This window comes from Balaenoptera borealis (assembly GCF_965194805.1).
Source record: "Balaenoptera borealis genome assembly, chromosome: 17".
Classification (NCBI taxonomy): domain Eukaryota; kingdom Metazoa; phylum Chordata; class Mammalia; order Artiodactyla; family Balaenopteridae; genus Balaenoptera; species Balaenoptera borealis.
In genome coordinates this window covers 68,606,166-68,618,882 of record NC_138876.1, presented here as the reverse complement: position 1 = coordinate 68,618,882, position 12,717 = coordinate 68,606,166, and the positions used below count along the sequence as shown (strand labels likewise).

Below are 12,717 nucleotides of genomic sequence, written 5' to 3'. Positions count from 1 at the left end.
GCAAATCGGTCTCCAGTAACATCGAAGTTAACACATGATATAATGGTGGTGCTAAAGAGGATGTTGAGAAAAGCTAAGTAAGGCAAGGAAGTGTGCATTACATGTTGGAAAAAGACGCATCAGTAAGAGCTAAAATTGAAAAGCCAGGGCTCCTGACTCCCTTTCATGAACCATTACTCAGAGACTATTCATGAAGGGAGGACAGTTAAGTACATTGACTAAAACCTCCACCCTGGACTCAATTTCTTGTCCAGCTCCCACTGACTCTGAGACTTTGGGCAAGGTGTTCAAGTCGCTGATCATCAATTTCCTCATCTGCAAAATGGGCACACTCTTAGTGACTACATGTGGTTGTTATAAGGCTTCAATGAAAATGTTGGTAAAGCTCTTAGAATAATGCTTGATACATAGCACCCAATTAATATTAGCATTATTCACTCATTCCTTCCTTCCCTCTTCCAGCATATATTTACCAAAAAACCTATCATTGCCACTAGGCACCATAGAAACTAACATTGTATCAAATAACTCTGTCTTTGTTCAAGGTAGAAGTCTGTTACAAACAGAGCTACTCAATAAACAAAATTCATTTTCAAAGAGACCCCCTAGTATACATTTCTATATTGACAACTTTTATCATTTGTAGAATATTGAGCCATTAAAATGAATGAAACTACTTGAACATTGATTAAATTCAAAGGACTGAATAATAGCTAACACACATTATGTGGGAAGAACTGCTTAGAGCGCCACATACATAGACTCATTTATTCCCCACAGCAACCCTATGAAGTAGGTACTGCAACTATTTCCATTTTATGGATCAAAAAACACCCCGAGGCCCAGGGAAGTTAAGTAACTTCCCCAAGGTCACACAGTTACTAGGTGGCAGACTGGGATTTAAAACCAGGGGAGTGTGGCTTCAGGGTCTGCACTCAGTTGTTCCACTTTGCTACCAACTGGGTTGATGTCTACTAGAAAACTTTTAGAAAACAGCATAAAGCACTTGTAATCTTAAAGCTCCTGCTTCCTTGCCTTCTCCTTGCCCCTGAGCTGTCCTCCTTGCCTTTCTCCTTCCAGATGTTCCCTATTGCCATGCTCTTCTCATGGAAATCTATACAGAACACAGATTATACATGGGATGTTCAGAGAAATATTTTAATAATCTAGTTTTCTGAGAACTTTTTAAAAAATCTTTACTCTGAATTATTTCAGAACTGCACAGAAAACAGTAGAGACCAAAAATTTCACTATTGACCAAGAACTTAAAATTCCTGTGTCATTCCCCTACTGCTGACAAGGGAACTCCCTTTTGCATGATTTGAAAATTCTACCAGGCCAGGCTCATCTAGATCTTAGCACTTCCACCTTCAAAGAGTATTTACTTATAAAAATAACAAGTGTTCTATAATTTAATTAATATTTATTAACTGCTTAGAAAATAGTGTTAAACATTATTGTCACACAGCTCAAGTTATGAGGTTATTAACTTATAATGAAACACAGAGGGAACACAAGTAGTCTAAGAAACTCTTTAGAAAGTAATTACTTGACACTAGTTTCTAATTAATGAAACTCTCTGTTCTAAAATGAAAATTTCTTATCAATGTATGCCTATTACCCATCCATGTTTAATGAATTTGGGATGCCGATACTTTGAGCGAATGCTTGCAATCATGAAGAAATAACTACTTTTGTTCAAGTTGAGGACTGGGAAGAATTCAAATGCAGCCCTTGGAGATATGGATAAGTAACCTATCATCCAAAGTTGGAGTTCTCATTCTAAATCCTAAGCTTACTTATTTAGCAAGACAATTAAAGGCTAGCAAGTGAGAGAGTGGTTACATCTCCAGCACACCCAGGGAAACGAACTATTACCGAGTGAAAAGATTCACTAAGAGTGGGACAGTGGAAATGCAGGGCTAGAATCCTGGGCAGTGGAGGAGGACAAAGCAGAAACACAAATATAATAAGGAAGTGGGAGAAAATATTTTTTTTAAGGCACAGAAAAGATAATGAAAGCTACAATTAAAGTACCCAGGAAAGTCCCGACACAGCCATGTTCCCCTTTTCCTTCACTCTGCTATGAAGAAAACAGCTGTCTCAGACCTAAAGAATATGGATTAAACTGATGTTCCCAACTCCTCTGTGTTAGTTTCCTATTGCTGTGATAACAAATCACCAGGGGCGGCATGGCTTAAGACAACACAAATGTATCATCTTAGAGTTCTGGAGGTCAGAAGTAAAAACTGGGTTGGGAGGACTGCATTCCTTCTGGAGGCTCTAGGGGAAAAGCTGGTTCCTTGCTTTTCCTAGCTTCTGCAATCCACCTGCATTCCTTCGCTCATGGTCCCTTCCTCCATCTTTGAGGCACATCACTCCAACCTCTGCTCCAATCATCAAACTTCTCTTACTCTGACCCTCCTGCCTCTCTCTTTCCCTTATAAGGACCCTTGTAATTATACTGGACCCATTCGGATCATCCAGGGTAATCTCCCCATCTCAAGAGCCTAAACTTATTCACATCAGCAAAATCCCTTCTGCCATGTGAGGGTAACACATTCATAGGTTCTGGGGATCAGGACAAGGATATCTTTGGGGATTATTATCCTGCCTGCCAACCCCTCCTAGGTGACGTTTAGCTATTTTTCATCTTCCCATTGGGGAAATTCTTATTTTAACTACAAGGGAACTATGACTCTATCATAATACCAAGAGAAATAAAAGATTTAACAAACGATTCTTACCAGTTTCCAATGAAACGAGGATCATCCTGATTAAGGTGAACGGGACTTCTGGGATCAACGTAAAAACCAATAAGAAGTCCACCTAACAAATATCCCACTGCAGGACCAAGTGCTCCCATGACATACATGATGGCTGAGAAGACAGAAGGGGAAATGTGAAATATAACATCATGTCATTTGTTTCAGTAGTTATCTAATTTCAGTCATACCATGCATATGTCACAGTTAAATCCAGTTAACAACTTCCAAAAACAGAGAACTTTAGAGATCCTGTCTATGTTGACATTTGGGTTTCAAACCATGTACTTTATTTAACTGTTGTCTGTTGTCCTCTTAGAACATCAGAACTTCTTTGGTTACTTCTGAAAGTACAGACCTGGGCTAGTTATTAAGGCAGTCACTGGATAACCAAGAGAGGTTAACAGGTAGTCTCAAGATAAGAAAAGAGCAAGAAGTAGATGTCCCTCATCCCAGCTAGAAGATATTCTAACGGGCTGAGGGAACTCGAGGCCAGTTTTGCCATGAAGCTGGATTCAGCACCCTCAAAGCACTAATATTTTCAAATCACCACTTGAGAATCAAAGAAGACCTCACAATGTGTTTGGTTTATTGTTAAATGAGGAATATTACTTAAAGGTTAATAAATCTCCTTAAATGGCATGAGTGAGACAGTCCAAATGGAAAGCACTAACGCACAGCTGAATTTGAAAAAATTTTAAAGCACGTGTCCAAAGGGAGAGAGGTGTTGACTGTCAGTAGATCAGAAAGGTGGTCATTCTGCCCAGAAAAATGTGGCCATCAAAAATGGGCTTATAGGAAAAATGACAACAACAGATGCACTGTCATTTCTTTATATTATTTTCACTGCTGTGATTGAAATTTTTAAAATAAATAACATATTGCTAATTTGTAAATTTTGAGGTAGAATAGGGAATTCCTTGAAAGTCATAGAAAAGTCTAGCTGCACTCCAAACACGTTTTCCTCCTGTTGAAACTCAGTCATTTGGGGACAAATCAATAAACACTTTTAAGATACCCCTGTGTGCAAGGCATGATAAACTCAGGTGATACATGCTTCTCATTTCTGTTGCTTTCCTGCATTTTAACCAAAGAATAAATAAGTGATTTGTCATATCCTTTAAATAGTACCTATTTACCAGAAAGCAAATTTGGACTAGTCCAAATCCCTTTGCCTGACTTTATAAGCTGCACCTAAATAAACACTGAATAACCCTATACTTCCTGTAACTTACAACTAGAGACAGTAATTTAACACCTGCTCCCACTTTCCTCACCATTTCAAAAGAGAAAAGCACAGTGTTTATTTATCTTACAGAATCATATGATTGTAACAATAAGACATTAGGTTCTTCGACTTCTCCATCTGTGTTTGGAAAGGAAGAAGCGAGGCATAGCAGCAAGTAATTGGCATTCTTTTGGACTCATGCTTTTAATAAAATAAAATTTGAATTTTGATAAATATCTTGTTAACCTCTCTGTTTACAGCCTAAAACAGAACTCAAGAATAGAAAGTACTTTTTCAGTTTCAGGTATTCCCATAAGCACATGAAGATAAAACGTATGTTTACACCTCCAGGCAAACCAGCGCCATTTACAACTCAAAACTGTAATGAGGCCAAAATGTGACACAAATCATCTCCCCAAAATTGTCCTTCTGGCATGAAAGAGACTGTCTTACAAACACAGACGGAGGAAAAGGTATTTCCGCCATACTCTTTATGCCTGGGGCATTTGCATGCAGCATCTTGAAGTGCCAAGAAGCCGTGCGCAGGATGTGTGCTGGCAGGACCATGCAATCAGCCGGTGAATGGAAAACCAATGAAATAACGTGCACCAAGAAACCTTAACTGCTTTATGAACTATAGATCAAGCTTTTTAAAATTCACCGATAGAATCAGAAAAATTCATTTTTATTATATAGCAAACAATGTTAAGTCCAATGGAATCACTCTCATTAACAGAAATACATATATGTACATCTACATATGTACATCTATATAACTATAGTACATGTTATACTATATAATATAGTACAATAACTATGCTAAATACATAGATATATGTTTATATATTTATAAATATATATCATACATATATGTATATATAATAACTTACTACTATAGTCCCATTTAGTAAATAAATCACTCTAGCCACTGAGTTAACATTTGTTAATTCATTAACTAATGGCGCTTATTCAGAGCTTTTTAGAGGAGCAAATTGTTAAAGCAAATTCAACCACTAACTCTCTCAGTCAAAAATTCCCAATCAGGACTTGAGGACATGGGGAGGGGAAAGGGTAAGTTGGGACTAAGTGAGAGAGTGGCATGGACATACATAAACTACCAAATGTAAAACAGATAGCTAGTGGGAAGCAGCCACATAGCACAGGGAGATCAGCTCGGTGCTTTGTGACCACCTAGAGGGGTGGGATAGGGAGGGTGGGAGGGAGACGCAAGAGGGAGGAGATATGGGGATATATGTATATGTATAGCTGATTCACTTTGTTATAAAGCAGAAACTAACACACCATTGTAAAGCAATTATATTATACTCCAGGAAAGATGTTAAAAAAAAAAATCCCAATCAGCTCCTCCCCCCACCCCAAAGGAAAAACTCTACTTGGAGTTCAAGGGCGGGAAGAGTATGCCTGCTACCATTTCAATCCTAAAACCTCCTGCCTGTGCTCGGGCTCCAGGCAGACATTCAGAACAGGCCTGGGCAGAGCCAGCTCCCTTCCTCTGTGGCTCCCAGGGTGCGCCCCAGGCCTATCCCCCTGGATCCCACCCATTCTTCAAGGCCCAACCACGTCCAGCACTGGCCATCCTCCCCTGAGTGATCTCTATCCTCTAATCCCTGTAGACAATATACGGTCTCTCCCAGTGGCCTCCACAATTTTTCTCACACATTCGTATCAGTAAGAGGTTTGAAGCATGTACCCCCAGTGTACTTTTCAGTAAAACACTGTGTACGTACCATTAGACTCTGTCTCACAGCTCGAATCTATATTGGTAAATCCTGTTGGTTCTACCATCAAATCAGGTCCAATATGCAGCTCCGTACCTCCACCCTGGTCCAAGCCACCATCATTGCTCACCTGGAAAATTGCTCGAGGCCTTCCAGCTGGTCTCTGTGCTCCTGTCCTTACTTCCCTCCAAAGTATTTTCAACACAGCGACCTTACTGATCCTCTAGAAACACGAGCCAGATCACATCGCTTCTTTGCTCACGCCCACCAGTGTCTTCCCATTCCACTCCCAGGAAAAAAGCCCAAGTCCTTTCACGTGGCTGCAAGGACCTGGCCACACCCTCGCCCCACCCCTCGGTCTCCACCCCCCAGCTATTCACTGGGCTCCAGGCGTACTGACCTCCTCACTCTTCTTCGTCCTTCCAGACACGTTCCCACATTAGGGTGTTAGTACGTGCTCTGTGCGCGGTGGGCAGGGGTGCCTTGCCCAGAGACAGCCACGTGGTTCATTCCCTTCGTTCCTCCAGGTAATTACTCTGTCCCTTCTCACCGAGACCTCACTCGGCCACGTCATCTAAAAAGTTACAACTCTTTCCCCCATTCTTCCCGTCGTTTCTCCTCAGCATGTATCACCACCTAACACACTTTATCTTTCCTTGGTTCATCTTGTTGATCCCCTGTTCTCCCCGACCAGACCGTAAGCTCCACGAGATCGGGGACGCCTGACGGAGGGGTTCACTGCTGTGTCCCCCGTACCCGGCAGTATAGGAGGCAACACCCACACTCACTCCCATTATTCATTACTCCCGTCACCCCCACGGAGTCTGCATCGTCTACGGCCATTAACAACAGATGTCAGTGACAAACTCTTCCTCAGTGTCTATCACCTCTTGAGACACTAGCTAATGACATAGATGTCAATCCGTATTTCATCTAGTGAACTTGGTAATTTCATGGTTTTTGACTGTGTCTCATCAGATGTGATTATACTATCATTGGTTTTTTTTCTCATGATGAGGAGCTTATACTGAGAAGACAGGCTATTCGATGAGCTAACAATAGAAACATAAATACAAGTTCCAGTCTTTTCTTCCTGCCCCCTCCGTGGATGGTCTCACACACCTCCCCTTTGAGAGAATGCTGGACCATTCCATTCTTTTTTTTTTTTTTTTAACATCTTTATTGGAGTATAATTGCTTTACAATGGTGTGTTAGTTTCTGCTTTATAACAAAGTGAATCAGCTATACATATACATATATCCCCATATCTCCTCCTTCTTGTGTCTCCCTCCCACCCTCCCTATCCCACCCCTCTAGGTGGTCACAAAGCACCGAGCAGATCTCCCTGTGCTATGCGGCTGCTTCCCACTAGCTACCTATTTTACATTTGGTAGTATATATATGTCCATGCCACTCTCTCACTTCGTCCCAGCTTACCCTTCCCCCTCCCCGTGTCCTCAATTCCATTCTCTACGTCTGCGTCTTTATTCCTGTCCTGCCCCTAGGTTCTTCAGAACCATTTTTTGTTTTGTTTTGCATTTATCTTTTTAAAAACACTTTTCATCCGGGTTTTATTTTTTAATTAATTTTCAAGTTTTTCTTTTAAATCATTGATTACCTTCTAGTTCTCATACCTTAAGTAAGTTTACTTACTTTTTTAGCCTTATTTTTATTAGGCTAATTTCTTTATTTTTAAAAATTTGTTTGATTTCAAACTTTAAATCTTGTTATACTCCTGAATTTGAACTTATGTTTTTGTATTTGGCGGTTTCTCTTTCTTTTTTTTATCCTTCTGACAAGATCTTCTTTTAACAGTCTTTGTTTATCTTAGTCTTCTCTTACATTTTGCTTATTTTGTGATCAGTTTTAGCAGTAGCTTGTTAGAAGCTGGGCTGGGCCTCGTATCACATCTGGGCCCATCTCCCCACTGTCTCTGTGGTCCTGTCCCAGCTGCCCTGCATGGCTCCTCCCGCCAGGTAGGGATGGCAGCCTGAGCGACTCAGGGTTAATTCTGCCCTGGGCTCCAGGCTCGCTTTGCACACGGCTTATTTGATTAGCTGGACCCTATGATTGTTGTCTCGAATTATCCAGTAATGAGAAAATGCAAGTTCTAAATCCAAGGTCTCCGATGAATAAGCACCAACAGTAAGACAAGCCAGGCCCGCAGAGTGAAACAAACAAGGCAGAGGGTACCTCGTTCAGTTCCGCCTGCCCTGGGGAGGGTCCTACGGGTTGATCAACCTTCCCAGTGGCTCCTTGAGAGAAGAAGCACAATGCACCCTGCGATGCCAGCCTGCACCTGTTCCACCCCTGCAGTCGAACACCTCCGTTTCTCCATTTCTGGCAGAGTTGAAAGGCCCTCCTTCCTCATCACAAAATCCCAACTTGGCTACAAAATTATCTCAAATAAGGTTGTTCCGTGAGATCAGCTGCGACCCAGGCAGCAGCTCTCTGAAGTCTACGGAATCTATGTTGGGTAACTCAACCTGCCCCTTGTCGGAGGGCAGGCAATTTTCTCTGCCCTTCTAGGTTCTTCTGGCTGGTCTAAGAATTCAACTGACATGAATCAGATTAACAGGAGAAAATCACACAAAAGTTTAATAACGTGTATACATGGGAGAAACTCAGAAAAACTCAACTCACCAAAATGGCCGAAGCCGTTATACCAAGGCCAAAGCCTTAAACACCAAGTTCAGCTAAAGACAAAAGAGGATGTTGGGGGTAGTGGTTCGGGACCTCAATTTCACATGGAGATGGAAAGGCAAAGATTTGGTAAATGAATGCTTGCTGGGCCAGGCAGAGACTCCGGGACACAGAGAGGAATTTTAACAAACTGACTTTGCTAGGTTCCTCCCTGCCCACACACGTAGTTCCTCCATAGTTATCTACAGCGATAGCTCCCTTCTGGAACAGGTCCTCTATCTACACTTTTATGCACTTAGGGGGAAGGTCAAATGTTCTTCCCGAGTCTTTTGGGCCTTGATTATTTTCAGCTCGAAATAATCCCATGCCAAAGAGATATTTGGAGCGGTAAGTTTTCCTCCCCTAAACCCTAAACCCCAAGAAACGACTCCAGAACTCCTCACAGTGGTCAGTCAAGCAGCCACGAGCCTCACTGTACCTGGGAAACCGAGGGGCCCAATCAAAACCAGCGAAGATCCCAGTATCACAAAGGGCTTCGCAGTCACCTCCTTCCTGGCCTCATACCCCAAATGGTTGAGCAGCGCTCCAATCGCGGGGGGTCACAGGTCACTGACTCAGCCATGCCCTCTGTGATGCCAGGCCCTGGGACAAGGAGGGGACATTGCAAAGGTGAGTAAGAGGGGTGCGTGGTCCCCCAGAAAGAAACATGTAAAACCAACTATGATTCAAGGCTCAGTGATTTAAATACAACCAACACCAACGACGCACTGTGGACCACAGGGGAAGAACGATGCATTGTAACCGTTGAGGAGAGAGGACAGAGAGAGCTTCATGGAAAAGAGGGCTCCTGGCCTAAGCCTGCAAGGATAGGAGAAAGGACACCAGCGGCTGAGGGGTTCTCGTGGCACAGGCGTGGGGATTTGGAAGCGCCCAACGTGTTCAGGGAACTGCAGGTGATCTTACACCTGGCGGAGGGAGGTAGAGAAGAGGGCCCACTGCCGCCGCCATCCCCGTCCCATCCGGGGGCCTCGGTACCCAGCTGTGTGCGGCCTGCCAGACCCTCTGCTCTGAGACAGTGAGGGTGGAGAGCAGCAGCCCACTGGCTTCCCCGACCATTCAGCATCCTTAAGAAGTGATTTTCCTGTTGTTGAGGAACAAGTTACTTCCACTGCGCGGTGGAGGGCAGGCCTTCTAGAAAGGGAAATCGGGGCCCTGGTCCTGGGCCTCCTGGGCACTTGTTTCTCTCCTGCCACTCCCCTCCCCTCCCTCTCTCCCTCCTACATCAGGGTGGGAGGGAGTCCAGGGTACCACGTCATGGCCGGAGGCCCCTCCTGCCACCTCATCCCTGCTGTCCCCAGCTCTTGGGAGTGTAAACAATTCTTCTCACGCATTCTCCTCATTTATGGGCAGAATTCAGTGAAAGAACCACTACCCTCCACTGGGGCGGGAAGGGGGGAAATCTTTTCTTTCCACCTGTTCAGTTCCCATGCTCCCTTCTTCCAAGGAAAGCCATTCCGCTTTCCTTCGGGACCATCCATCTCCTCACCGCACAGTCTCGGCGGCCTGTCAGTCACAGAGCCCCGTCCTTGGTGGCTCGTCGGTGGACAGGGGACGAACCCAGGCCAATCGATCAGACACTCTTCTTCTCCTTGTAATATTTTCCCCCGGATCCCCATGTGGCTCACTCCCCTACTTCTTCCTGATCTCTGCTCAAATATCACCCCTTAGCGTAGCCAACGCTCACCCCATATCTAACAGGACACCCCGTTCCCCACCCTCACGACGTCTGATCACCTTACCCTGCTGGAGTTCTCACTGTGGCACACATCACCATACAACGTGACATTTGGGGGCGGGGGGGGAGCTGCTTATTATCTGTCTCTCCCACTGGAATGTCAGTTCCGCGAGAACAAGGACTTTTTTCAGGGATGCCTTATCAATCCCTACGCACCGCTGACCATCGGCACTAATAAACGTCGTTGAACAGAGGCGCCAGGCAGGCATGGCCTTCCACCCTTGAGTGAAGTAACAGAAGGCGTCCGAGTGGATTCATCCTTGCAACACTGCCCTCCATCCACGGCTCGTGCTCCCTGGATCCCTGGGGCTGCCCTGTCCTGTGTGCCATCTCTATCCCCCTTTCCCATGAAGTGCTGGGTGTGACAGAGGTGGTTCCCGTGCTTTACAGTCACAGAGCACTGACCCTCGCCCCACCCCACTCCAGGCCTGACCCTTGCCTCTGCCAGGCCCTCCACGGGCCACCATCCTCCCCTGCTGGGCTTCCCAAATCCTCAGAGCCTCTTTGTAACTGGCCTGGATTTGCCATACCCTCATTTGAACTTGACCTTTAATGGACCAGCCCCTGCATCTGTGTTGCTCTCCACCTCCCACTACTCATCCCTCTCTATCCACCGCTTTCCAGTGTCCCCTCTAGGGCAGGACCTACTTTCTCAGTGACCCACGAGGCGGTGCATGCCTCTAGGAACTGATGCTGACAGGGGTTTAGGTTACAAGTAAAATTCAGGCTCAGTCTCAGGACCTGGGCTCACACCCAGGGTGCTCCCACAGAGAAACGTTTTGCATACCTGCCTAAGGTCCTCAAATGACCACCAAACCCATCTGGGACATAGTGATAGGAGGTCGCCTTCTTGAATATATTTGGTAGCACAGCTACTATACACAACAAGAGGACATGAAAAGCAAGCCACACTTCACTGCAACACCGCAGCTGTGACACCAACTGACACTCAACTTGCACAGCTTCTTGAAAATTAGCCAAGGTACTTCATAGCACCAGAGTGCCAGGTTGAAGGAAAATATTCCCTCACTCATGCCTTCCACTCACAAGCACAGGCAGATAAGAGACCTCTGATCTCGGTTATTTTGAGCAGCAACTTTTTTTTCTTTTAAGTGATTCAGTTATTTCGACACAGATCTGACAGCAAAAGAAGAGCTGCCACAGCAGTCAGGGAAGAGTCTATCACTTTGCTAAAACATTCAGAGAGCACCTTAGGTCGCAAATGAGAAGATGAGGGAGATGGCTTTAAGTAGATTCCCAGTGTTTTTTCCTCTCTACCATAGCAAACAATAGTTGGTTGACACTCACCATCTTTCTTTAGAAATACTTTCAAAGTAATTTGTAGTCTAAAAGGAAACACACAAGTACATATGGAAACAGCCAGTTGCACTTAATTCATACCTGGGGCATGGTGGGGGGAGGGTAATGTGCTGTGGCTTTAAAACATCAAATTGGCCACCTGTGAGTGACCACTGTCTATAAATTTAATCTAGTCCTCAGGAAGGACCACAAGGATAGCTACCATGAAAGCATGAAAACAAATTAAGTCAAAAATGTTTTAATTGTAATTTGGGGGCAAAAAGAAAGTTTTATTAGAAATAGACTCACAGACATAGAAATTAAACTTATGGTTACCAAAGGGGAGGGGGGAGGAATAAATTAGGAGTTTGGGATTAAAATATACATACTACTATATATAAAACAGAAAACCAACAAGGACCTACTGTATAGCACAGGGAACTATATTCAATATCTTGTAATAACTTATAATGAAAGAGAGTGTAAAATATATATATATATATATATATATATATATATTTATATATAGATGTATAACTGGGACTCCCCTGGTGGCACAGTGGTTAAGAATCCACCTGCCAATGCAGGGCACACAGGTTCGAGCCCTGGTCCGGGAAGATCCCACGTGCCGCGGAGAAACTAAGCCCACGCGCCACAACTACTGAGCTTGCACTCTAGAGCCCACGAGCCACAACTACTGAGCCCACATGCCACAACTACTGAGCCCACATGCCACAACTACTGAAGCCTGAGCACCTAGAGCCTGTGCTCTGCAACAAGAGAAGCCACCGCAATGAGAAGTCCGCGCACTGCAATGAAAAGTAGCCCCCGCTCGCCACAACTAGAGAAAGCCCGCGCGCAGCAACAAAGACCCAATGCAGCCAAAAATTAATTAATAAATAATAATAATAAACTAATAACTTAAAAAAAAAGATACTGTAATCAAGACAACGTATTATTGGCTTAAAGATAGACAAACAGATCAATGGAATAGGAAAGAAAGTCCAGAAACAGATCCACACATATATATGGACAACAGTCCTTTGACAAAGAAGTAAAGATAATTCCATTGAAAAAGGATATTCTTTTCAACAAATGGTGCTGAAACCATTAGATATCCATATAAGAAAGGAACTGAAAATAGATCACTGACCTAAATGTAAAACCTAAAACTATAAAACTTCTATAAAACTATAAAACTTCTAAAACAATTGGGGAAAATATTTTTAAACAGACAGTTTACCAAAG

At 43.8% G+C, this 12,717-nt stretch overlaps 1 protein-coding gene across 5 annotated transcripts in view; it reads right to left on the bottom strand.

Moving 5' to 3' along the window:
* Nucleotides 1-12,717, bottom strand: part of SLCO5A1 (solute carrier organic anion transporter family member 5A1) — a 131,876-nt gene that overhangs the window by 77,772 nt on the left and 41,387 nt on the right. For all 5 annotated transcript variants that reach the window (XM_082363417.1, XM_082363416.1, XM_082363419.1 and 2 more), the window contains one exon: nucleotides 2,748-2,880. In XM_082363417.1, coding sequence (XP_082219543.1) covers nucleotides 2,748-2,880 — 133 coding nt within the window. The remainder of the gene's footprint in view (nucleotides 1-2,747; nucleotides 2,881-12,717) is intronic.